Raw genomic sequence first — 26,986 nt, 5'->3', positions numbered from 1 at the left:
CGGTAGCAGAGAGAACAGTCTATGACTAGGGTGGCTGGAGTCTTTGACAATTTTTAGGGCCTTCCTCTGACACCACCTGATATAGAGGTCCTGGATGGCAGGAAGCTTAGCCCCAGTGATGTACTGGGCCGTTCGCACTACCCTCTGTAGTGCCTTTCGGTCGGAGGCTGAGCAGTTGCCATACCAGGCAGTGATGCAACCAGTCAGGATGCTCTCGATGGTGCAGCTATAGAACCTTTTGAGGATCTGAGGACCCAAGCCTAATCTTTTCAGTCTCCTGAGGGGTAATAGGTTTTGTCGTGCCTTCTTCACGACTGTCTTGGTGTGTTTGGACCATGTTAATTTGTTGGTGATGTGGACACCAAGGAACTTGAAGCTTTCAACCTGCTCCACTGCAGCCCCATCGATGAGAATGGGGGCGTGCTCCGTCCTCTTTTTCCTGTAGTCCACAATCATCTCCTTTGTCTTGATCACGTTGAGGGAGAGGTTGAAAATATATGTTTCCATCTAAACAAGGTTTCATGTAAACTTAAGAAATATCAAAGTATGACTATAAATCAACAGTTGTTGCTTGGAATTCTTTTTATCTAGCAAAAGACGGAAATTAATGAAGAATGTTGAAAGTTGTTTTAAATGGTATGTTACCAAAGGGGGCAGGCTCTTACTGACTGGCTCTTGATGATCAAATGGTGTAGTGAACATGGATGGAGAATGAGGCACTGATACACGCACGTAACAAAAGACGGCAGTTCAAAATTTTGCCATAATGATGTCATCCCATGCAGAGAGAACACGTTTTTGTGAAACTGGCATCCCCTCTCGCCATCGGCCAACATCTCTGAGCCCCTCGGATACCCCGGCATTAAACTCATCCACAAGGTAGCCTATGGATGTCCCCGAAATGTGACACTCAACCTCAAGTGAAACAACTGGTACCAGCACTAATTGAAATTTAGCATGCAAGGTGACAATGCCTGGGCCCTGGGCAGCATGGATTAGGTCTTGAATAGAGGCAGATTCTGTTAAAGTCTACTGTGGTGGTTGGTGTACAGACGAGCTCCCTGCATCTGCTCATTGGGTAGACTGAGAAAACACAGGATTGCGTATGGTCGCTCATTTGACCTTGATTTAATCCCATTTCAGAGCCCTCCTCTCATAGCCTTTTGTTACTATTTCAAAAACCATCACGCCTCCATGTTAGGCAAACACTTACAGTCCCCACACAAGTACAAATTAAATGGGACTTTTGAATTTACATTTGAAAGCAGGTTTATACGAATTTGGCAGACTCAAAATGCAAATGTTCATAACTCTCTTCAAACAACACACAACAAAAAATACATTTTAGGATAAAACAGAACAACAAAGAATGAAATACTGAAAGCACTTTGTTTTCTCTCAGGTTTCCACTGTAGCCTATTGGAGGAGGCAACCACATTATGGCAGACAAACCTCTGGGGCTGCTTACTATCTCTAAGGGTGTTTTCACATAAGAAATTTGTGAGAATTCTATAGAATACATTTTGCTTTCACAAGACCTGAAAATAACCGTTTCATGGTACGATTAGCAAGACGCACCTTCTACATGACGTTAACAAGCTAGCTTGTTTACAACGGGCAAAAGAGTACAATACCTGGTACTCAGGATTTGTTTCAGCCAGGGTTCATTTGCATTTCACACATGCTTTATTGTGAGGATCAGGGTATCAAACGTTCCAGGATCCTGATCATAAGGGGATATCTGAAAGCGCCCTAAGATATCGCTCTGACATTTTCACTAGATACTAACAAAAAACAACTCCCTTCCTTAGATATGTAATCTGGATCCCAAGTTCTTCTACAGTGACTCATCCATGGTGTCATCTCTACAACTGTCAGTTATCTAAACCCACAAATGATTGAGGTACGAGTTAGAGAAGTGGTGGTATATACTGTTGACTGTTTGTGCAATTTTAAATGTTGTGTGACGATTGAATTTAAATACAAATCATGATTTCACACTGAATTAAATGGCTTCACTTTGTTACAATTATCATAACTCCACAAAAAAGGTAGTCAATAAACCGTGTTTATTCAAACTTTGGTTACTTTATTTTACAGTCCATTATTTACCCAGTATTTACCCAGTCCAGAGATAGAAGGGTAATAAGATACACAATCAGATATAGAGAGCCAAAGGTCTAGTACAGCCAAAAGCCTTGTGGTTAACTAATTCAATCAATGACTGACTAGATTTTATAATACTATGCCTGACCTTGAATAGCATGAAGAGTGAATGGGCTTACACATACTTCCATGAAAACACTTTATGACAGCTCTGATAAGATTTGTGAGATAAATGTTGTTGTTGTTGTTGTTGATGATGATGCGCTCCATAGATACACCTGGTATGAGGTAAGTAATGCACCTGCAGCTGATGCAAAGGTAAACAGAATGAGAAGATAAATACACAAGCCTACCTGGCTCTGCTGGAATAACAGGAGTTATCTTACTGAGCACCTCGATTCCATTTATTACAGCTTGCCTGCAAAAATGTACCATAGGCCTACCAAGAAGATTTCATATCAACAGGGGCTTGCATTAAATCCACAGTATTTTAGCCCAACAGCATCCCTGTCTTTTGGTTTAAAAGATAACTAGCTACATCACTCTCAACATTTAACCACTCTGAATGGTTAAATGGTTGCATCTATGGTTGTTAGAGCTGTTGTAATGAGTACGATGGGAGACAGAGTGCTGGTTTCAAGTGCAGGGCGCAGCAGGTGTTAATTTAGTAAAGGACCACAGGAGGAGGCAGGTAGCTGGGTCCAGGGGCAGACAGAAGGTCATACACAGGGAATCCAAAAAGGTAACAGTACAGGCAGGGAAAAATGCTAATAACCTAGTCTGGGAGATCAGGCAAGAGGTTGATGACAGGAAATCTGATAGGCAAAAGTACAGGCAGGGAATAGGCAAAAAAAAACATTGTTAGTGAAGATGGCCAAAACTATGATACACAGGACTAATACGGGGGAAAAAACAGAGCTCCGAATAGAAATATGTATCAAAACAAACAATACCTCACAATGATGGGGTGCAAAGAACTGAACTAAATAGTGTGTTTAAATGACATACAGGTGTGTGAACAGGTGATCAGAATTCAGGTGATGGGGATCTGGAGAGTGAGCTGCGTTCAGAGGATGTATGTGTTTGAGAGTGTGAGCTGGAAGCAGACGTTACAGCTGTAGCTGAAAGAATATCACCTGTCATTAATAGAAAGTTCACCTGCTATGTCCAAGAAACGCCAAACAAAAGATAAAGCATGAAACAATCTATGTTGTCCAATACATTGAAAGATACGTAGGGCTAAATAATTAGCCTAACATAAACAGAAAAGTATAGCTATTTATATTATCTTCAATTGCTAGGCTATACAATTACTATAGATATACATACTTATTAGCTAGCTATTAAAATGATACATCAAAACACCCAAAAATATCTGTTCTTTTTTTAAATCACGATGCAATGACCAACATTAGGCTTGATCTCAGAGATGTGCTGGAATGACTATGTGTGTACTTGGACGTTTATTTTTTATAAAACCCGACAGAAGAACCTTCGCCAAAGCAACCATGTTCTGACATCATGACATCAGAGCCGTCAATACGATTTACTTCAACGTTCCTCTCTGTCGCGTGTTGTTTTTTTTTTATTAAGGGCTGCAGTGACCTCTTTTTCAACTCTCGATTTTTCATACGTGGCCTACTCCTGCAACTTCATTGGATGATCGGCTAGGGTGATACAAAGGGTAAGATGGGGGGCCTGTGATGGGTTGGGGATGAGACCAACCAGTCACGATACTGAAATACAATAAACATAACAATAGTGTTGCCCGGCTAATATTGCTTGAGAAATATGGGTTCGGCAATCAATACTTGTGTCGTCAGTGACGTTGAATAGTAATGAATGACTATTCAATTACGTAAACAGAAACATGAAAAGGAGTAACTATTAGCCTAATTGTCTCTTCAGAAAGAAAATAGCATTTTCTTCCATGCAACCTTTGTCTGAACGTGCAGATATTTGTATTACATTGTAAATGACCAAGAAATAAATGTATTCTGAAAGAGAATGGCCAAATAAATAGCTTCATTAATGACATATATTGCTTGCGACACAAATAAAATAGAAAACTCTTGATAAAATAAGCCTACTAAATGACATCATAGTATGTGTATTAGCCTGCCACATTGCACAATACAAAACAAAGGCCTGTTTTTTATTGCTGTTTCTAAATATATGTTGCAGTCTCATACGTCATCTAGCCACGTTTACATTCCAGAAAGAGAAAACAGCATGCCACTCTATTCAACGCAATTGGTTAAAATACATTGGTCTGTTATTATTTGTCATGAAGCAGCTTCTATCCTACTGTCTGTGGTTCCACCTCACTCATGACCCTAGAGCCCGAAGACTGCTAACAGAGAAGAACTCCATTCTATCACTGACCTTATAAAGGCGAACACCCATGAGCTTTTCCCATTCAAGCTTTATTCTTCATTTGAAGTGAAAATGTAAATGAACAGCTATGATGAACAAACTCAAACCGGAACATGTATAGGTAGAGTCTGGCCTTAGATAATTTATCTCCAGTAAAATGTAGAAAACAATCCTCACTGAATTAAGTTATGTTTATATAGTAAACAAAAATAATAGATAATGTAATTGAAATAATTATAATAATAATAATATCAATAATATGAATTCATGATAACAATATAGTTGTTATAACAATATAACATATAATTGAAAATATAGCAGCTCAAGACAGGTTTATATATATACACATAAAAAACATTATATATATATAAAAAAAATATATATATATATATATTTGCTAGGTCACAAAGCCATTGTTTATAATATTGAAATTATTTTAGAAATTGCACATGAGTCTGGTTCCTAGACCCTGGGTCTTGCAAACAGTGTTTCTCTTATAGGTAAAACTTTTATTTTGAATAAGGACAGAAAAAATATTTCCAAATGCTAAGCATCGTCAACTACTAATTACAGTGAATGTTAAAAAATATACATATAGGTTGGTATTTTATGACAAGCAAAATCATCTACTATTTTCATTGAAAGAATGTAATCAGACAACTAAACAATTGTAGTTGTTTATAGCATTTTACAATTATTATGTATAAATGTTCAGTGTGAAAATTCTTACGCTCAGACACAGAGGCCTAAACACTACCATATAGTGGGCGGCAGGTAGCCTAGAGGTTAGGTGCGTTGGGCCAGTAACCGAAAAGGACGCTGTGGTTTGAATCTAAGCCGACTAGGTGAAAACTCTGTCAATGTGCCCTTGAGCAAGGCACTAAACCTAATTGCTCTTGTAAGTTGCTCTGGATAAGAGCTTCTGCTAAATCACTAAAATGTAAATATTGATTTATTTTGCCAGTGGAACACAACATTGGATATGTGTATGGGCCCACCTACTCTACAACTATAAATGTCAACTGGAAAGTACAAATTCCACAGGCTTATTTAGGCCTGCCTATGTAACAATTTAGGCAACATCCTTTCCCAATATACCAGTTAAATGATATGCTGTTTGAAATAAACCAAACTTTTATTTATCAACTCTAAAGGACTATCAAGGTATGTGGAGCACACTTCTCTTCAAAAACTACTATAGGCTACATGAAGATAGCATCAGCTTCTTATTCACTTGGTAGGCTAAGTACAGTAGGGTTTACAGCAGGAATCATCAACTTGATTCAGCCGCATGCCGATTTTTAGGGTCAAGGCCAGAATATAATTACAAAAAAATTTACAAAAAAGTGACCGCAAGAAGCCCAAACTGATATAATATTTGACTAAAACATAATAATTTCAACCCTTGTGCCTCTCTATTATGCGTGGGAATACTTGGGAGCATATTTTCCAAATGAAAATCACTTGGAGCCGATTTCCTGGTGTTCCTCTTATGTCTAACAATAAAAATGTAAATTCATAATACATATAAATACATATATTTAGCTCAGAAAACTTTGGGTGCCAAATAAAACCACCCGCTGGCCGCCAGTTGGGGAACCCTGGTTTACAGTATGTATATATTTATGTTTGCTGGGAACGTATTTACATTGTGGTTGGTATCCTACCGGTATGTAAGAGGTAGGCTCTCCTCATTCTAACCCGCCAACACTCATCCCTTCAAAAGCAATCACAAGACTCGTGTTCTGTGACAAATCATCACACCAAAATAGCACATTAACTGAAGTGTAGATAATCAACCTACCGCCCAATTTTCAATGAAAAGGGGATAGTGCTTGGTGGTTAAACATTGGTAGGCTACTGTAGCGCTCTGCTCTCATGAAGTCTGTTCCATTGTGCCACTGAACACGCTGCTCATCATCATTCACAAGAAAAACCTGTGTGCTCCGGCCAGTGCACAGCACAATTAGATGCTTCCATTTCCAACAAAATGATTAAGCTATACAACAGATGCCTCGCTAATCAAATACAGAACTGTTCATACTAGACACAATCATCTTCAGGAAATGTATCGCCTACTGACTGTTGTTGGTTGTTCATGCTGCTATTTTACAAATTGCAGACAAGAGGAAAATCCATGCTGCATTATAAAGTAGTCTAACACGTTTACTTTAGTGTTGAAGATTGAACTGTTTGAAATTATATAAACCTAGAGATGTATTGACTTGGCATGTATACAATGACATACAATAGCCTAATAAACATATGGTATGTCCTTCATAACAAACGATAACCTACGTTCGGTTACCTGAGAGGATGAGGGCATGTTCGGTGCAACCCTCATTAAAGCTAGTGTTAATTATTTCAGTTCAAAAATCAAAGAAGCGCCTTGCCACAATGTAGTCCCCGGAACGTTCTATGACAGAGGTGTGATTTGTGTCGTTACAACCAGTCAACCACTCAACGTGCTGTGATCAGAAACTCTACAACACCGTCGGCAAGACGTTTTTTAATGGAATTCAAACATGCTCTTACCTTCTACAGCTATAACGGTGGGTATTATCCATAAAATCCATAGAATATCCATTATTGGTTTCTTTGGACGAAAGTGTTAAAAGCCCAGACATTCAAATAAAATAAGTCCTGAAAGCCATTGACAGCGAATGCTGGCGGAGATGAGCGGACCTTCACCTTCGATAGAGTAAACCAGACGCCATAGAAAATAACTCAAATCTGAACCAAGTTTGGGCGAAACCAAAAACAGCAGACAAAGGGGTGCCGTGTATATTACAGCATTATCCACGCTAGGAAAACTGCTCCACATCTCAAATTTAGGACATGTGCATATTAAATATATATATGATCCAAACCCTAAAATATATCATAAATAGCCTAGGACTTTTGTTTATGCTTGTAGTTGTTGATCATGTCACGCTCTCCCCCTGCCAAAAGAAGTTCCACTATCCATACTGTCAATCATATAGAATCGCCTAACTGCCTCATCTATGTCTGATAATCATGGATTTTAGAATCACGTGGAAGGCTGATAGTCGAGCAATAAGTTTTCTGCCTACAACATTTATGTAGATTTTGTTGTTAGTAATGTATTTTATATTAATGTCTCGACACTCTTGGCAGGTGACAAGGAGCATGGATCAGATAATTCAACAAAGAGTAAGTGATGTTGCAGTCATTTTTAATGGTCCGGTAAATACCAATCATTGAGTCATGTTTTAATATTGTTTTGTTTAGGAGAACGTCTTCTTTATAGGAAACCCCACTATAAAAGTTAGTTGAGTCTGTTAGTATTATTTACTCAATAATTATTCCTTGAGTGTAATTAAAATAAGGGGTAGAAGGGCTGAGTGATATCTTTCAAAGTAATTATAATAATAGGATGCGTGTTCAATTCATGAGCCATCTATTAAAAAATGGATTGCTCATAGATACACTCTCAAAAAAGCGTTCCCGAAAGGGTTATTTGGCTGTCCGCATAAATCAAATCAAATTGTATTTGCCACATTCCCTGAATACAACAGGTGTGGACATTACAGTGCAATGCTTACGTACAAGCCCTTAACCAACAATGCAGTTTTTTAAGAAAAATTATTGTTAAGAAAGTATTTACTAAAATGAACTGAAGTAAAAATTAAATACAAATAGAAAAGAGGGAAATAGAAAAATAACAAATAATTGAAGAGCAACAATAAAATAACAGTAATTAGGCTGTATACAGGGGGTACCGGTACAGAGTCAATGTGCAGGGGCACAGGTTAGTCGAGGTAATTGAGGTAATATGTACATGTACTGTAGGTAGAGGTAAAGTGACTATGCGTAGATAATAAATCGTCTGGGTAGCCATTTGCAAATAGTCCGGGTAGCCATATGATTAGATGTTCAGGAGTCTTATGGCTTGGCGTTAGAAGCTGTTAAGAAGCCTTTTGGACCTAGACTTGGCGCTCTGGTAATGCTTGCCGTGCGCTAGCAGAGAGAACAGTTAATGACTAGGGTGGCTGCAGTTAATGGCAATTTTTACGGCCTTCCTCTGACTCCGCCTGGTATAGAGGTCCTGGATGGCAGGAAGCTTGGCACCAGTGATGTACTGGGCCGTACGCACTACCCTCTGTAGTGCCTTGCGGTCGGTGAACGAGCAGTTGCCATACCAGGTGGTGATCTATCAGTCAGGATGCTCTCGATGGTGCAAATGTATAACTTTTTTAGGATCTGAGGACACGTGCCCAAGTTTTTTCAGTCTCCTGAGAGGGAATAGGCATTGCCATGCCCTCTTCATGACTGTCTTCATTTGCCTCCTATGGGGACAGCCAAAGAACCCTTTTTTATTTACGAGTGTACATGTGTTTGAGCTATTTGGACCTATATGGAAGAAAACGTTGCCAAAATATAGCAATAGTATCAGTGATAAAAAGGTACATTTAGTATAAATCCTGTTTTTCTTAAGTTGATTTCTAATGTTTTTCTCAAATCCCCTGCTGTAGATATTCCACTACAGTAATAGATAGCATTAATAGCATTCAAATTACTAGATGGAATAGTCCTATGTGCTTTTAAAATGTTCTGTATGGGATGCTGCTGTGTTTTTCATGAGTCATTGATAACTAATGATAATTATCCACTATCTCTGATTGATATAATACAGATGATATAAATGATGTATTGTATTCATGAATGTAATTAATGTTTTATAGATATTCATGTTTTATAACACAAAATAGTTATGAATAATGTATCATACAAATCTGTTGTGTTCTATGTGGTTACTGTAATTACAGTGGTTGTGTTCTACATATACTGTATACAGTATATTACAGTAACATAATTTTTATCAAACATATATCATCCAGAGATAGTGGAAATGTATAATTTTATCCATATGTGTGTGTGTGTGTGTATGTATATAGATGTGTGTGTATGAGTGTGTGTGTGTTGTGTTCTATATAGTTACTGTAATTATTTAGCACTTTTTGGTAACATATACCGAAATCTCCTGAAAGTATTCAGGTATGGATATCAGGTCCTAATAAAGTGACTGACTGGTCCTGGGTTTGTGCATTGTAGATTCAATCATTCAGCTCTTTTTGTTTAATATTTCATACAATTACATGGTGTGGTGGAGTTTGGAGAATAAGCTATCTAGAAGCTATTGTGTACCGAACCTACCAGAAAAATATATTAAAATAAATATAATTATGAACATTAACAATGGGTATAAAAATGATCAATGGTAATGTATTTTACTCTCAGAAACTGTAATACAAATTAAAGGAACTAACGTACAGGTATATGTTTTGGTCAACTTTTCAGCATCTCATATGAGTAATAGTGGCCATTTTGTTTTCCGGTTTCTACATACAGAATGAATGAATGAATGAAATGTATGAATGTATGAATGAAAACATGCATGCAGTACTGTACATGCAATCAATGCATCAAAACAGTGATTGCAGGAGTTGTATTACACTATAAGCCATTTGAGCTGTACAATCGATATCCATTTCTCCTCAAAGCATCAACTTTCTCTTTAGAAATGATGATGTTATTGTCCCACTTGAATCATGTAAAATGGTGTCTGATAACATGCCACAGTATGGTATTGTGTAAATATAAACTACACATTTTATAATTCAGCTGTCGATATTCACTGAAAAAGTTTTAGTAGTTCGTATTCTTATGCCGACAACTATTACACTATGAGCAATATAGTATACTGATGAAGGTTACTCAAATTAATATACTTTGATGAAAGGTCAAGACCCTGAGGATGATGATTAGCTGCATGACCATTTTATTCAAGTCATGTATGTGTGATGATTAGGCACAGTTGTGTCATTCAGAGTTCACAAATCATTAAGACTGCCAACAATGGCAGTGAAACATCATAATCGTTATAGCGTTACAGTACAGAGTTAATTGCATTTCAACTTTTGACCCTGATTGTACTATGGGCATAATATTGGCTACCATATGTAATATTAATGGTCTATACAGTTATGGTTGTTATAGTTTAACTTAAAATCCAAAGGGTCATCTGCAAAACCTTGGGCAAAAAAGATTGACAGTCAACAACAGAATTACGTAAATATTCTTCCCCCCCAAAAATCACAGCATTAATCTTCTTCATGTGGAAGAGTATTTAGCTCAAAGTATGAATGCAGCTTGAAAACAAGCCATAATTGATCCCTCCAAGCTGTTAAGATCAAACTAAGCCCTGAAATTGGCTCATCAGGTTGGTACATGAAAGACTAGTACTGCCATCATTGGCAACAGTGTCAATCATTTTCCAACTCTGTCTTTCTACTATACAAAATATTAAGATTTTGGGGGGGTGGAAATATGAATCATTTGAATATAAAAACGCCATGCTGTAACTTCTCTCCATCAAAATACTGTTGCCTAAGCAATTCTAAAATGTCATTGTTGGTTGGTGGAGAAATTACATCTAAATCTATGTCACTCATGTGCAAAGCCACAAACAGAATTTTTGAATTTAAAACAGTATAAAACCGATTTCCTGTTTCAGCAGCTGGTAGTGTAATCCAAATGACTGTACTGATGCTGAGGCATGATGGGTAAAAAAGAAACAGATCCGTTTTATATGTGGAGATGACGTACACTGGGAGAGATGCTGTCTTAAAATGGAGCTCAGGACTCTTTTAAGCAGACATACCGCAATGGAGCCATGGAGCCAAATCATTACATAGCATTTTAACTAAATTGTTTGTTTTACAACATTACGTAAACAGATCTAAGGTCCTTTATGATATGTTGGTCATATATACAGTCCCCATGAGCATAACATTGTGGATTGAATTCCATTTAACAGTTTCTGTAGTTTGTAACAGTTTCTGTAACAGTTTCTGTAGACTGCATTGGCGAATACAAAGCGTGGGATTGCAGGTTTAGCTCTCTACCATGAATAACCTGCTGATCACAATATTATCTTGCATATTTAGCAGTATTGGATTTTAGGATATTTAATGCCAATCAATCAGAATTAGAAATATGCCTTATTAGTGTTATTAAAGTGTTACTACAAGAACAACTTAATGTAACATTTAATGTAAATATGTTACTCTGATAAAACTCACGGTGCTTTGCAGTTCTATTTAAAACCTTGTTGAGGGCCATACACGAGCAATAACAACCTTTTTGGCTCTATATAGCACCATTTATTCTAGCAGTGTAAGATACATTATTTTTTTTTTTACTGTTTACCTTCATGGGACAATAAAGCACATTTGTCCTCAATTTGGTCTTTTCAAATCTGTATGAATGAAAATATCTATGTTACCCATCCAATTGCAAAGTTTAATTTTCTATGCCTTAAAATGTACAGCGGGGTTCAAAATTATTGACACCCTTGATAAAGATGAGCAAAAATGACTGTATAAAATTAATTATTAAAATACTGAACTATACTGTATGCTCCAAAATGTAGAAATTATATTATTTTATACAATACAATTGCTCAGAGAAAGAGATTTTGTTTAACACGTAATCTTGATTTTTTTCTCAAAAGGCAGGGGTCAGAATTATTGACACCCCTGTTTTCAATACCTTTAAATTCCTCACCTTACGAGGATAACAGCACTGAGCCTTTTTCTAAAATGTTTTATGAGTTGAAGAACCGATTGGGAGGGATCTTAGACCATTCCTCCTCCATACAGAAACATTCCAGGTCCTTGATATCCTTCGTCTGTGCATATGGACTGCCGTCTTTAATTCAAACCACAGGTTTTTAATGGGTTTCAAGTTCGGAGACTAAAATGGCCATTAAAAAATGTTGATTTTGTGGCCAATTAACAATTTCTTCATGGATTTTGATGTGTGCTTGGGGTTGTTGTCTTGTTGGAAGATCCACCAAGTTTCAGCCTCCAGGTAGAGGCAACCAGGTTTTTGGCAAAAATATATTTGTACTGAGTAAAGTTCAGGATGCCCCAGGACAAGTGGAAGCTAAAATGCCCCATATCATCAACAATCCACCACCATATTTTACAGTAGGTATGGGGTTATTTTCTAACACCAAACCCACCACTGGTGTACATGGCCAAAGAGCTCTATTTTCATATAATCTGACCCCAAGCACACATCAAATAACCCCTGCACACATCAAAATCCACAATGAAATGGTTAATCGGCTACAAAATAAAAATTTTCCAATGCACATGACTTGAAACCCATAGAAAACCAGTGGTTTGAATTGAAGAGGGCCATCCATAAGGAATATCAAGGATCTTGAAGGATTCTGTATGGAGGAATGGTCTAAGATCCATCCCAATGTGTTCTCATAGAACATTTTAGAAAAAGGCTCAGTGACTTTATTCTCGCAGGGTAAGGTATTGAAAACAGGGATGTCAAACCCCAAACCCAGGCATTGTATTTATGTAACAAAGGAACTCAAGGATACTCAGTCAGACCACCTGAGTTGTGATGAAGATTGCTATAATAATGATGGATTACATACAGATTTGGGCTATATATAACATCACTTTGTAATAGCAGAGTTTAAGAAGGAACACTCTTAATAAGCTGAAGGAATCAGATCTGTCCTAGCTTACAGTACTATTTAGCTAGCTCTGTTGGACCGTTAAACGGTGAGAGCAATTACTCAGTCTCTGAGTTAATATATGAGGCACTGATTAAGATAATTGCCATAATATGGTACTTTGTGTGTCTTTATATAACTTTATTACTGACATGTTAATTTACACTGTGGACCTGATACATTTATACATTTCTCTAATTGCAAGAAATTATTAACTCTATCTAAAAGTCTATATTAATTCAATTGTTAACTTTACATTTTTTTTTATTGATTCATTTGTGGATTTGTATTTTACAATGGCTTTGTTTTTCACCATATGAAGGCTGAAGAATGATATTGTGCTTTTCTATTTGAGTACACATTTACACATCCTGAAAACATTAACCTTTCAAAGGGTTATTTAACAACATACACTTTTAGAAAAAAAGGTGCTATCTAGAACCTAAAATGTTTTTTTTTGGGCTGTCCCCATAGGAGAACCCTTTGAATAACCCTTTTTGGTTCCAGGTAGAACCCTTTTCACATAGAGTTCTACATGGAACCCAAAGGGTTCTACCTGGAACCAAAAAGGGTTATCCTATGGGGACAGCTGAATAACCCTTTTGGAACAATTTTTTCTGAGTGTACAATTTCTTTGTCTTTTTTACTTGAATTTGATAATAATTGCAATTGAGCATGCTTGAGTTTGAAGACAGGCATTGTAATCTACTAATCTAAGAAGTGCATTTTGTTTCCTTTTTTCTTGATTTTGTGTACTAAAGCTATGTTGTGAATATTATAATTAAGATAAAATGTCATTGAACATTTTTTGAAAATTAAACAATGTAAATGTTTAAGTAGATACATGATAATCACAGGTATATGCTCCATATACTGGTTTACATGAATGTTAATTTTAAGCAAATGTACAGTCCAACTAATATGGATATGATCACTGGGTGAATATGGAATTAATGTAGGTGAGAGTTGTAGTTTCATTGTACTCTTTAAAAGTAATATGTTACTAAGGTGTGCAAGGTAAGATCATGCAAATCCATAGAAGACATAAACAGAGAACAGGAATTTATCAGGACTCAATAAAATACTTTCTCTTGCTGCCTGTAATATGATTTACCTTAAGTTCAAGAACCACTTCTCCTCAGCTGTGTTGCTAAACACAGCATCCGTCTGATTACATCAATAGTGCCATCTAGAGTTTAAAAATAGAACATCATTGCACTTGAAACTTGAATGGTAATATAAGTCAGGGTAAACATTATTTTTTCTCATTACAATGAATGGGTAGTTCCTACTATGCGGTGCCCTTTCTGTCCCCAGGAAATATCCAATCAAATCAAAATCCAATCAAATTTTATTTGTCACATATGTCGAATACAACGGTTGTAGACTTTACAGTGAAATACTTACTTATGACCCCTTTCCCAGCAATGCAGAGGTAAAAAGTAAGAACATTTAAAAAATGTTTTTTAAAGGAAATAGTAACACAATAAAATAACAATAAAGAGGCTATGTACAAGCAGTACCGGGTACAGAATCAATGTGCAGGGGTACGAGGTAGTTGAGGTAGTTGAGAAAGTATTCACACCCCTTGACTTTTTCCACATTGTTGTGTTACAGCCTGAATGTTAAATGGATTCTATTGAGAATTTGTGTCGCTAGCCTACACACAATACCCCATAATGTCAAAATGGAATTATGTTTTTAGAAATGTTTACAAATTAATACAAAATTAAAAGCTGAAATGTCTTGAGTCAATAAGTATTCAACCCCTTTGTTGTGGCAGCCTAAATAAATTCAGAAATAAAGATGTGCTTAACAAGTTACATAATAAGTTGCATGGACTCACTGTGTGTAATAATAGTGTTTAAAAAGATTTTTGAATGAATACCTCATCTCTGTACCCCACACATACAATTATCTTTAAGGTCCCTCAGTCGAGCAGACAATTTCAAAAACAGATTCAACCACAAAGACTAGGTTTTTTTCCGATGCCTCGCAAAGAAGGGCACCTATTGGTAGATGGGTAAAAATAAAATAAAAAACAGACATTGATATACCTTTGAGCATGGTGAAGTATTTTAATTACACTTTGAATGGTGTATCAATACACCCAATCACTACAAAGATACGGGCGTCCTTCCTAACTCCATTGCCAGAGAGGAAGGAAACTACTCAGGCATTTCACCATGAGGCCAATGGTGACTTTAAAACCATTACAGAGTTTAATGTCTGTGATAGGAGAAAACATTATAGTTAGTCCACAATACTAACCTAAATTACAGAGTGAAAATAAGGAAGCCTATACATAATACAAATATTCCAAAACATGCATCCAGTTTGCAACAAGGCAATAAAATAATACTGCAAAGAATGTGGCAAAGCAATTAACTTGTCCTGAATACAGTTTTATGTTTGGGGCAAATCCAATACAACACATTACTGAGTACCACTCTCCATGTTTTCAAGGATAGTGGTGGCTGCATCATGTTATGGGTATGATTTTAATCATTAAATACTTTTTTTATAAAACAGAATAGAGCTAAGCACAGGCAAAATCCTAGAGTATAACCTGGTTCAGTCTGCTTTCCACCGGACACTGGGAGATTAATTCACTTTTCAGCAGGACAATAACCTAACACAGGAGGCTAAATCTACACTGGTTGCTTACCAAGAAGACAGTAAATGTTCCTGAGTGGCCAAGTTACAGTTTTGACCTAAATCTACTTGAAAGTCTATGGCAAGACCTGAAAATGGTTGTGTAGCAATGATCAACAACCAAAAAAAAGAAAATTCCAGGTGTGAAAAGCTTTTAGACTTTTTTTAATTTATTTTTTATTTCACCTTTATTTAACCAGGTAGGCCAGTTGAGAAGAAGTTCTCATTTACAACTGCGACCTGGCCAAGATAAAGCAAAGCAGTGCGACAAAAACAACAACCCAGAAAGATTCACAGCTGTAATCGCTGCTAAACGTGCTTCTATAAAGTATTGATTCAGGGGTATGAATAGTTATGTAAATATGATATTTCTGTATTTCATTTTCAAACGATTTAACAGGTGACATCAATAAGGGATCATGGCTTTCACCTGGATTCACCTGGTCAGTCTATGTCATGGAAAGAGCAGATGTTCCTAATGTTTTGTACACTCAGTGTACGTTTGATATAGAAGATTATGCACCTAACGGTGGAAAATGCACCTAACAGGGTTGACATTTTGTTAGGAAAGATAGTAAAAGAATGACTAGTGTCAATATTTATTTCTATTTGTCTGATATATTAATGTTTTATGTATATTTAGATACATATTATTTAGCTAATTACATTATAATTACAATTACACACTAATTACACTTACATATGTATCTATAGCCTAACATGAGTAATTGTAATGAAATGTATATATAGTTTTAAAAATCAGAACACTTAAACAAAATAATAAACAATGGAAAAACGACCGTCACGTCTTGCAGGCTTTACAAAGCAGTACAAAAATAAGATCCCACAACTCAAGGAGGGAAAAGGGCTGCCTAAGTATGGTTCCAAATCAGAGACAACGATAGGCAGCTGCCTCTGATTGGAAACCATACCTGGCCAAAACATAGAAATAAAAAACATAGAATGCCCACCTCATACCCTGACCTAACAACATAGAGAAATAAACCGTCTCTCTCAGGTCAGGGCGTGACAATTATTTATACTAGCTTTCTGTATATATCCAAGGGCCAGCTGTGCTGCCCTGTTCTGAGCCAATTGCAATTTTCCTAAGTCCCTTTTTGTGGCACCTGACCACACAACTGAACAGTAGTCCAGGTGCGACAAAACTAGGAGGGTAGGACCTGCCTTGTTGATAGTGCTGTTAAGAAGGTAGAGTAGGACTTTATTATGGACAGACTTCTCCCCATCTTAGCTACTGTTGTATCAATATGTTTTGACCATGACAGTTTACAATCCAGGGTTACAGCAAGCAGTTTAGTCACCTCAACTTGCTCAATTTCCACATTATGTATTACAAGATTTAGTTGAGGTTTAGGGTTTAGTGAATGATTTGTCACAAATACAATGCTTTTAGTTTTTGCAATATTTAGGACCAACTTATTTCTAGCCACCCACTTTGAAACTAACTGCTGTTTTTTGTTAAGTGTTGCAGTCATTTCAGTCGCTCTAGTAGCTGACATCTATAGTGTTGAGTCATCGGCATACACAGACACACTGGCTTTACTCAAAACATGTCAATAGCAAATATTGAAAAAAGTAAGGGGCCTAGACAGCTGCTGTTCTGTTAGACAGGTAACTCTTTATCCACAATATAGCAGGGGTTGTAAAGCCATAACACATATGTTTTTCCAGCAGCAGACTATGACCGATAATGTCAAAAGCCGCACTGAAGTCTAACAAAACAGCCCCCACAATCTTTTTATAATCAATTTCTCTCAGCCAATCATCAGTCATTTGTGTAAGCGCTGTGCTAGTTGAATGTCCTTCCCTATAAGCATGCTGAAAGTTTGTTGTCAATTTCTTTACTGTAAAATAGCATTGTATCTGGTCAAACAACATTTTCTTAAAGTTTACTAAGGGTTGGTAACAGGCTGATTGCTTGGCTATTTGAGCCAGTAAAGGGAGCTTTACTATTCTTAGGTAGCGGAATTACTTTTGCTTCTGTCCAAGCCTGGGGGCACACACTTTCTAGTGGGCTTAAATTCAAAATATGTCAAAAAATACTGGCAATATCGTCCGCTATTTTCCTCAGTAATTTTCCATCCAAGTTGTCAGACCCCGTTGGATTGTCATAGTTGATAGACAACAATATTTTTTTCACCTCTTCCACACTCAATTTACAGAATTCTAAATTACAATGCTTGTCTTTCATAATTTGGTCAGATATACTTGGATGTGTAGTGTCAGTGTTTGCTGTTGGCATGCCATGCCTAAGTTTGCAATATCAGTTGGTTTTGTGATGAATGAGCCATCTGATTCAATGAATGATGGAACTGAGTTTGCCTTTTTTCCCAGAATTTCATTTAAGCTTTTTACTATCATTTAACTTTGTTTCATAGTGTAGTTTCTTCTTCTTTTTAGTCAGTTTAATCACATGATTTCTCAATTTGCAATATATTTGCCAATCGGTTGTACAGCCAGATGTATTTGCCATTCCTTTTGCCTCATCCCTCTTAACCATACCATTTTTCAATTCCTCATCAATCCACAGGGATTCAACAGTCATTTTCTTAATTTACTTTAACCTTTATTTAACTAGGCAAGTTAGTTAAGAACAAATTCTTATTTACAATGACAGCCTACTCCAGCCAAACCTGAACGACGCTGGGCCAATTGTGCCGGGCCTATGAGACTCCCAATCACGGCCAGATGTGATACAGCCTGGATTCAAACCATGTACTATAGTGATGCCTCTGCACTGAGATGCAGTGCCTTAGACCGCTGCGCCACTCGGGAGCCCAATGGGTGCATGCTTATTAATAACTGGAATAAGCAATTTCATAAATGTGTCAAGTGCAGTGTCTTTTTGCTCCTCGTTACCAACAAATATTCTTTACATCAACAACACAGGAAACTTATTGTATGACATCTTATGCGCTATATTAGGCCCAGCCTTTTTAAAAAGGAAATGGTAACACAATAAAATAACAATAAAGAGGCTTTGGAACTTTATCAAGTATTTCACACGTTATCCAGCGTTTCACAGTTATCCGGATACTGACTGTTAGCACTTGGTGGTCTATTGCAGCTTCCCACTAAAACAAAGAAATATATATATTTTTACCCCCAAAAGTTATGATTTCCAAAATAGTAGAATTGGCCAGGATCACAAAACAAATACACTTTCAATGTAAGGAAAACATATGTCTAATTTGGGTGAGCTATCCCTATGACTATTTCTCTTCAAACTCCTGCCTCATAGGGTTCAACTTGAACAGTCAATTATCTATGAGAAAATTGATTATGAGAGAAAGATGAGTGTGTGGGGATGAAAGGAGTTCAAGCCTTCATTATCCTTAAAAGTACTCAGCTTTGACTTTACCATTCAATAGGCTCTCTCTTGACTGGAATTGATTTCACCTTTAGCCTAAAATAACTTTCGATTATGTATGGCTCATATTAGCAGGAGGATATGGAGAGAGGGAGAAAACTGGCCTGCTCTCTGTCAACTTTTGTTACCCGTGGGTGCAGGAATCAGGCGCAGAGCAGATTCCTGCTAAAAGCAAAAAAAACACATCCACCAACACTACACAGGAGAAACAAGCCCGCACAACAGCAAGCGGGCATTTCCAGCTTAAATAGCTCCTCATCAAACCTCAACAAGGAACAGGTGAAAACAATCAGACCCAACCAACAAAAAAGGGAAAAAGGGATCGGTGGCCGCTAGTAGACTGGTGACGACGACCGCCGAGCACCGCCCGAACAGGAAGGGGAACCGCCTTCGGTGGGATTCGTGACAACTTTGTGCTTGACCACTGAGATGATTGACAGGGTCCTCTAATCTGGAGAGAACCTGTGACTTGATTATCCTCCTTCCTCAACACTGGGCTAACTAGGTCCTTACATAGTACTGAATAGAACAAACACAGTGGAGTCAAAAGACAGAACCTATGAAGATCCATACCTACATGTAGTTAGTGTTGGTCTTAGTGAAAGGCAAGGATTGATGTCTGAAATGCAGTCCAATCAGACATATACCAAACAGTATTCATCAAACTGTAGTGTTTAGTAATGTCTACCAAAAGCCTGGTTGGTTTGAAAGAAGCAGTGTTGATACTATCACCCTGAGTGAAGGAGACAGTGCTTATCTTCTGCAATCATCTGCCCAGTGTGTACCTTTATCCATTGCCAAAAAACAAATCCAACCCAAGTCAGCTGGGCCAGCTTTAATCACAAGGGCCAAAAGCCTTGGCATTGTTTAATTAATTTACATGTTGGATTATTTGACCTAATCAGCTGAAGACGACTACATTAATTATGTGAAGAGATCCTTGGAGATACGAAAGGTGCCTACCGAGTCTGCCATTGACAGAATAGTAAAATGGCCATGGTGAAAATAGTTGGTTGTTTAATCTTATTTTAATGCTTGATGTGTATTGAGTTGATACACTCCGGATGTTCTCAGGGCACTTGCCTAGCAGAGTCTGCAGAGTATAGCACTCTTTTTTATTGGTTTATGGAAGGGGACAGGCCCAAATGGTGCAGCCACTTTAAAAGCCAGAAAGCACTTTTTATCACAATAATAAATCTAAATGTAAAAAAACAGGCTGCCCATAAAAATGATTAAAATGACAGATGAAAGTGTGTAAAAACAGGGCATTAAAGCTAAGAGGATTCCTTCCTTTTTGGTGTCTCCCAGTTGACTAACTGGGTGTGATATAGTGGGCCAGGAGACACAAGTCCTATCACCTCCCTCACCACCAAGACCAGCCACCAGCCTAGTTGCCAGGCAAGGCCAGGGGAAATCCCTTATTTACTTAAAGCGATGCTCCGGAACTTTTGTCTAATTTCAGCTAGTGGTTTAGAAGTGGCGCTCACAAGCCAAAACGTCATCCATTTCCTATATGTTACGTCAGGCACAACAGTGTTAAAATCATGACAAGGCACTAATCCTGCTGTATAAAATGTATTTATTTCCCAAATTTAAGGAAAAGTTTAGATACATTGTAACACGCTAACTGTGGAGATAACTCTCACCAGCCTGCCATAGATTTCTGAAGTGATTTGTTCTATACAAAATGCATCACAGCCCAGGGAAAATTCTGTGAATCCTATAACAGGTGGACTGCTTGACATCTCATTATTTCACCAATTATGTTTTTTAAGGGCTTTGGTCTCATCACTTACATTCTGGATATTCATTTATAATTCGACAGTTGAAAGTCACTAATTAAAAGTGTTAATTCATATCTATTTATTTTACCACTAAAAGGGGCATGCTGTGGTTTGATTGTTTTAAAAATAATAAAAGTGTGACAATTGCAACAAGTACTGTACATTGTATGGATGTTCAGTAAGTAAAAGCACACAAATCATTATGTGCAGTGGATGGAGCAATAACCATGGCAGCATAAAATAATTTTAATATCTTCCCTAATAGTGGAACAAAGGAACCTAGCCTGCTCAGTAAAGCCAGATTGACCAAACGTGACAGCAACCATTTGTTTGACTGTGTATGCTATTACTGAATAGTGACAAGAGAGATTTGGTGGGCAAAGTAGGACGATTAATTGCATTAGCACAGTAAATAGTAGCTGCATAGTAAAGAAGGAAGAATAAAAGCTCTGCGGAAGAACTGAGGTATAACAATACTGATGGAATGTGTGTGTGTGTGTGTGTGTGTGTGTGTGTGTGTGTGTGTGTGTGTGTGTGTGTGTGTGTGTGTGTGTGTGTGTGTGTGTGTGTGTGTGGGCTTGTATGTTTGTACACGTTTGTGTTTACAGTATGTATGTGTTTGTGGCAAAGCAGAGGGAGATGAAACTATAGAGAAGAGTGAGGAAGTAGAGCAGAAGAATATGGGACTGACATAAAGGAATCCAGGATAATTCTGCCTCAAGATGAGTGAGGGCTGGAAAACAGCAGACTGGGAGATCCAGAGGTCGTTCCCATGGAAACCTTGGCCAAGGGCTTACGGTGACCCTCTCGCCTGCCAATACAAGAGAAGCACAGATTGTAGGTCACATATGGCACCAACAATCCAATCAGGCCTAATCTAGCTTGACTCAAGGGTCATAAACTAAACTGCAAAGCTGGTTTCCACTCTGGCTTATCTCACCGGCAAGGCTCAAGTCTATGATAATGTCCGTGTTTAGGTATGACAACAGGGAGGAGCCAACAATGAAACGTCTATGTCAACTAATGTATACAATTATACCCCACAATAGGAATACACAAAGTGACATCAATTGGCAACTTGGTGATACATGACTCCAATGATTTAAAGGGGTAATTCACAGCATTCACAGTGCATTTTCCTATTCACAGTATCACATTTGACATAAAATGTATACTATTACTTATTGTTTTATATCTTACCCATTCATGTAAGTTTGACTAATTCAATAGAGACCTTAGATATTGATATAACTTGTATAATAGTACATCTGTTGTCGATAAAGTGACTGTGACTTTAAGAATAGCACTGTGGGGTGTTGAATCATGGTTGTCTATTACTGTACGTCCTCTCACATAAAGATGAAGAAAGAAATTGCAGCTGACAGCAACTGGAATTACACATTAAAGGCTCAGTAATAAATATGATTTCCTGTACTTTATATTTATTTCCACTTCATGATACTGTGAAATTGTGAAAATTATGATTATACCCTTTTAGTGTAAGAGCTGTTTGAAAAGAATGCCTGAAATGTCAGCCTGTTTTGGTGTGATAGAGTTTTGGCCTGACATCACCAGGTGGTAAATTGGGTAATAGACCAATAGGAAAGATACTGTAGTTCCAAACGTCTCTGCCAATAACAGCTAGTTTTGGGTTTTCCCGTCCCAAGTCAGACCACAGTCCTGGCAAAATTATTTTAATTGAAAACAATCACAGCAAGGTTGTTACCCAGAAATCTTTTGATAGTGAGATAAAAACGTCTGCATTGGAACTTTAGTGGTCATTCTTGATAAGTGCTATATTAATATTTTAGTCTTTGAGAAGAAAAAAATATTTGTCCAGCCATTCAATATCAACCCCTCTGTCAAACTGTTGAAAACCACATCTTGTATTTTATAACACTGAAAAACTGCTATCTGACAGAGGAGATACTACATGTGTCCCATGGTTCTAGAGACATGTTGGAAACATACAGGATGCCCCTGGCCCAGCAGTTAGTCAGGCTCATTTTGTTCCTTCTCTGTCTACACTACAGTGCTCCTTCAGGTGCACTTAAGGGAATTGGTTGAATAGAGTTGTTTTTTATTATTGTACAAAGTGCTTACATTTACCGTCATATTATGACGTACTGTATGCCTAAGACTGTGTAAAAACATCTCTTAATCTCTAAGCAATAGACGAATGCAGGGAAACAATTGAAAGGGGAAGAATTATGACGTATATGGCACTATACTCTGGTGTGTAGCATTTAGCAGACATTTTATCAATACAATCATTATTTTGTAGCATTGATGTCCAGAACCATCGGGGTAAGAGACTAAGGTAGCCAATACATTACTGTATAACAATGCTTTGCAAACAGCAAGACTGCAGAAAAACAGATAAGATGTGAATGATTTATATGTCTGGAACGGAATCACCCTGCAAATAGCCAAACTGCGGGCATATGGTTTTATGTGAAGTCTACAAAGAGGTTCCAGATCCACTCACATGGAAATGTAGGATCGAGTACAGGCTCCCTTTCTCTGAGGTTCACATTGTCGTTAAATCTCACTTTTACGTTAGGTTATACAGACCATGAAGCTGACTAATGTATTAATTCTGAACTATGCATGAATAAAATAGATTTCTATGCAGGTCCACAGAGGGAAACACAGTCACAAGCATGCAACACACAAACGCTCCATTCATCCGCATGTACACCTACTGTATAGGATGTAGCAGTCCAGATGTAATCACAAACACAAAAACAAAAGGAGAGAAGGAGAGAAAGCACAGGCAGCTCAGGGGAATGTAAATATTTAATACAAATAAAAGCGACAAAGTGTATTAGTTGTGGAGGGTAAGCAATGTTCAGCGACTAATGCTCTGACGCAAAATGTTTTTTTTCTCCAGTTTATAAGCAATGAAATATATATTTCCCTGATATTTTGTCTGCCATGTTCAGTCTAAACAAGTGGCACTCTACTATGGCAGCTTCGGTCAAATAACAAAAAAAGCTCAAAATCTCTCTCTCTCCTCGTTCCATCTTTGCCCCGTGGTCAGATATTTCATGAGTGAGCTGGTAATAATCACGGGTGACTGGATTCTCACCTTTCCTGAGAATTTGCAGCAAATAGGAGCCAAACGGAAATAAAACACAGTGAGTGGTGGCTACAGTAGAGAGGCTTTTAATAGCCAGATGTGAATGTCTCCTGGCACTACTCTGAAGCTGGTGGAATTGCTATATTTCTCTGGAGGAAGAGAAAGTGAGAGCGAAGGAAGAGGGGTTTCAATGAATCTTATGGTACATTAATGTGGTTAGAGGGGGAGAGTACCCCGAATAAGACTTTTTGCAGCAGATATGAAGTAATTAGGTTACATTTTGGAGGAAAGTGAATGTCATAGAGTAGTCAGACTTATCTGGTTTAGACATTTAAAAGTTATTACATTTTCCTAAAATAGAGATGATAACTGCCTTAGGAACCCAAAAGCTCCATTATACACCGCATTCTTCAAGTTAAAGTCATTTTATTTAAATGATAACAAATTACTTACCATCTCATATACTCTTACTTATTTAACTTCATCCAAGGACTGTTATTTTAATATGAATATGCTTAGTTTTTTCAATATGGTATACAGATATTGTTATTGTTTCAAAACAAGCTTATCTTCAGACAGTTGTATAATTCTACAGTGTAATTAGTTGTTGTTGTTAGAACTTCTGGAAATGTTCACCTGTTGTCACTTTTTCACATTTGCTAATTTTCTGTGGAAAGTTACAGGGTAGCCCTTTCCTGCCGTCAACGGATGAAAATCCCGGTGTTTCTATGTCAAACAGTTTTGCTATATTTCAGTCTTCTGTGGTGTATATAGAGTGTAATATTTGGATGTAAACTCAAAATGGAATACATTTCAACTCTATATCTGACATGGTACAGGTGTCTTCTTTTTTTAAGCCCATAACCATGTGGGGTGACTTTGACGCTAATGCCATGTGGGTGAGGTGTATACTTTTGTTTCAATGTAGATTTATTTAAGACTACCAATAATCACTCTGTGTGGCACCGATTTAGCCCACTGCAGTAAAAGCTGAAACCTAGAGCCAAAGCAGGCAAGAAGTGCACTAATGAAATTAGGCACAACCTAAATATCTTCTAACTCTAGGGTGCCTCTCTGACTGTGGGTCACTGTGTCTTTAAAATGTCCCTGAGGTTCGGTGAACATGATGGAACTTTCTGGTATAATCAAGTGCACTCAACGTGAGGGATCAGATTTTGTTATTTTATCTATACATAATCATGCAATGTTCAACCTTTCAGACCCCTTGTTTTAGGAGACTGCCTCTACAAGGTTCTTAAGGAAGACAGGAAAAACTGAGTTGGAGGAAAAGGTGGCAAGAGCGCGACTTTGACCCTAATGCAAGCTGAATCGTCCTGGAATGCCTCTGGTTTCAATTGGAAAAAGTACCTTGCATGGAGAGGTGACACAAACCTGCTCTCTGATACGTACGTGTAAGTGAAGGCTTCTGAGCAAGCTGCAGCGGAGCCTGGAGGCCAAGAAAATATTTCATGAGTAATTTAATATCTGGAACATAAGCGCGGACCACTCAGGATACTGGCCCGGAAACAGACAGTGATCCAGGAAACAGGCGAGAGACGGGGAGAGAGGAGGACTAGGGGGGCGGTTAGTACATAACTCCGGCCCTGCTGGGGGCACAGTACACCCACCACCCTAATCGCCCCATTCACCTTCTATGGTCCAACAGTGAGGCTCAATCTGTCCATCACTGATGTGCCCATGTGTGTCAGCTCTGGAGGGTGAGGGCCAATGCATGCAACTACCACCTGTATCAGAGGAACTATTTATATAGAGCATGTGAATGATGAGATGACTACTGTATCACAGTGTTAGCTGCCTGGATAAAGAATTACTTTAAAGTTTAAATTACTGAGGTACCATACTGTAAATGAAAGCAAAGTTCAGGTTGTAGACCTGGGTTCACCTGGGTCTATTTGATTATTTGTTATTATCTTTTATTTAAAAAACATATTTTCTCTGCATTTGACTATTTTCTAATAATGTGGCCTGAATCAACTACTTCTATTGGAAGTATTTGAAAGTATTTTCAAATAATGTCCTAGAAATAGCCTAATATTTTTAAATACCTGGGTTAAATGCATGGGAGTGTATTTGAATCAGCCAATACTTTCTAAGTGGATTTTCAAATTAGATTAGAGAGAAATTACAGAGTTTAATAGTACAGGGTTGTAGATGTGATTACAGAGTACAGTGAAATAAAACAATACATATTTAATCAAAATAGATAATAATAAAATATATATATACACTACAGGTCAAAAGTTTTAGAACACCTACTCATTCAAGGTTTATTTTTAATTTTTGGCAGCTTCAGAAATTGCAGCCCAAATAAATGTTTCACAGAGTTCAAGTAACAGACACATCTCAACATCAACTGTTCAGAGGAGACTGTGAATCAGTCCTTCATGGTCGAATTGCTGCAAAGAAAACACTACTAAAGGACACCAATAAGAAGAGATTTTCTTCGGTCAAGAAACACGAGCAATGGACATTAGACCGGTGAAAATTTGTCCTTTGGTCTGGTGTCCAAATTTGAGATTTTTGGTTCCAACCGCCGTATCTTTGTGAGACGGGGTCTGGGTGAACGCATGATCTCCGCATGTGTAGTTCCCACCGTAAAGCATGGAGGAGAAGGTGTTATGGTGTGGGGGTACTTTGCTGGGGACACTGTCAGTCATTTATTTCAAATCAAAGTTTATTTGTCACGTGCGCTGAATACAACAGGTGTAGACCGTACCAGGCTGTGATGCAGCCCGACTATATGCTCTCGATTGTACCCCTTAGAACACTGTGAGGGCAATCGGGGACAGGACACATTTCTTTAGCATCCTGAGGTTGAAGAGTCGCTGTCGTGCTTTCTTCACCACGGTGTCCGTGTGGTTTGATCATTTCAGCCTCTCGTAGATGTGTACATCGAGGAGCTAGAAGTTTTTGACCATCTAGCCCAATTGATGAGGAGGGGGTGAGCCCAGCTTGGTTCCTCCTGAAGTCCACAATCAGCTCCTTTGTTACTCTGACGTTGAGGGAGA

The 26,986-nt window shown here is 37.8% G+C and overlaps 1 protein-coding gene across 9 annotated transcripts in view; it reads right to left on the bottom strand.

Moving 5' to 3' along the window:
- Positions 1-7,219, bottom strand: part of ephb2b (eph receptor B2b) — a 171,713-nt gene extending 164,494 nt beyond the window's left edge. For 6 of the 9 annotated variants that reach the window (XM_014166649.3, XM_014166653.3, XM_014166651.3 and 3 more), the window contains exon 1: positions 7,018-7,213. In XM_014166649.3, the coding sequence (XP_014022124.1) occupies positions 7,018-7,069 (52 nt within the window). In that variant the 5' untranslated portion in view covers positions 7,070-7,213. Of the gene's footprint in view, positions 1-7,017 lie in introns of all 9 variants that reach the window. The other 3 variants (XM_014166655.3, XM_045705126.2, XM_045705124.2) reach the window with 2 other exon arrangements.
- Positions 7,220-26,986: the final 19,767 nt, after the last annotated feature.

The sequence above is a fragment of the Salmo salar genome, chromosome 22, assembly GCF_965601325.2.
Source record: "Salmo salar chromosome 22, fSalSal1, whole genome shotgun sequence".
In the NCBI taxonomy this organism is placed as follows: Eukaryota; Metazoa; Chordata; class Actinopteri; order Salmoniformes; family Salmonidae; genus Salmo; species Salmo salar.
Note: the sequence above shows the minus strand (reverse complement) of the source record. Positions and strands in the feature narration are given on the sequence as shown.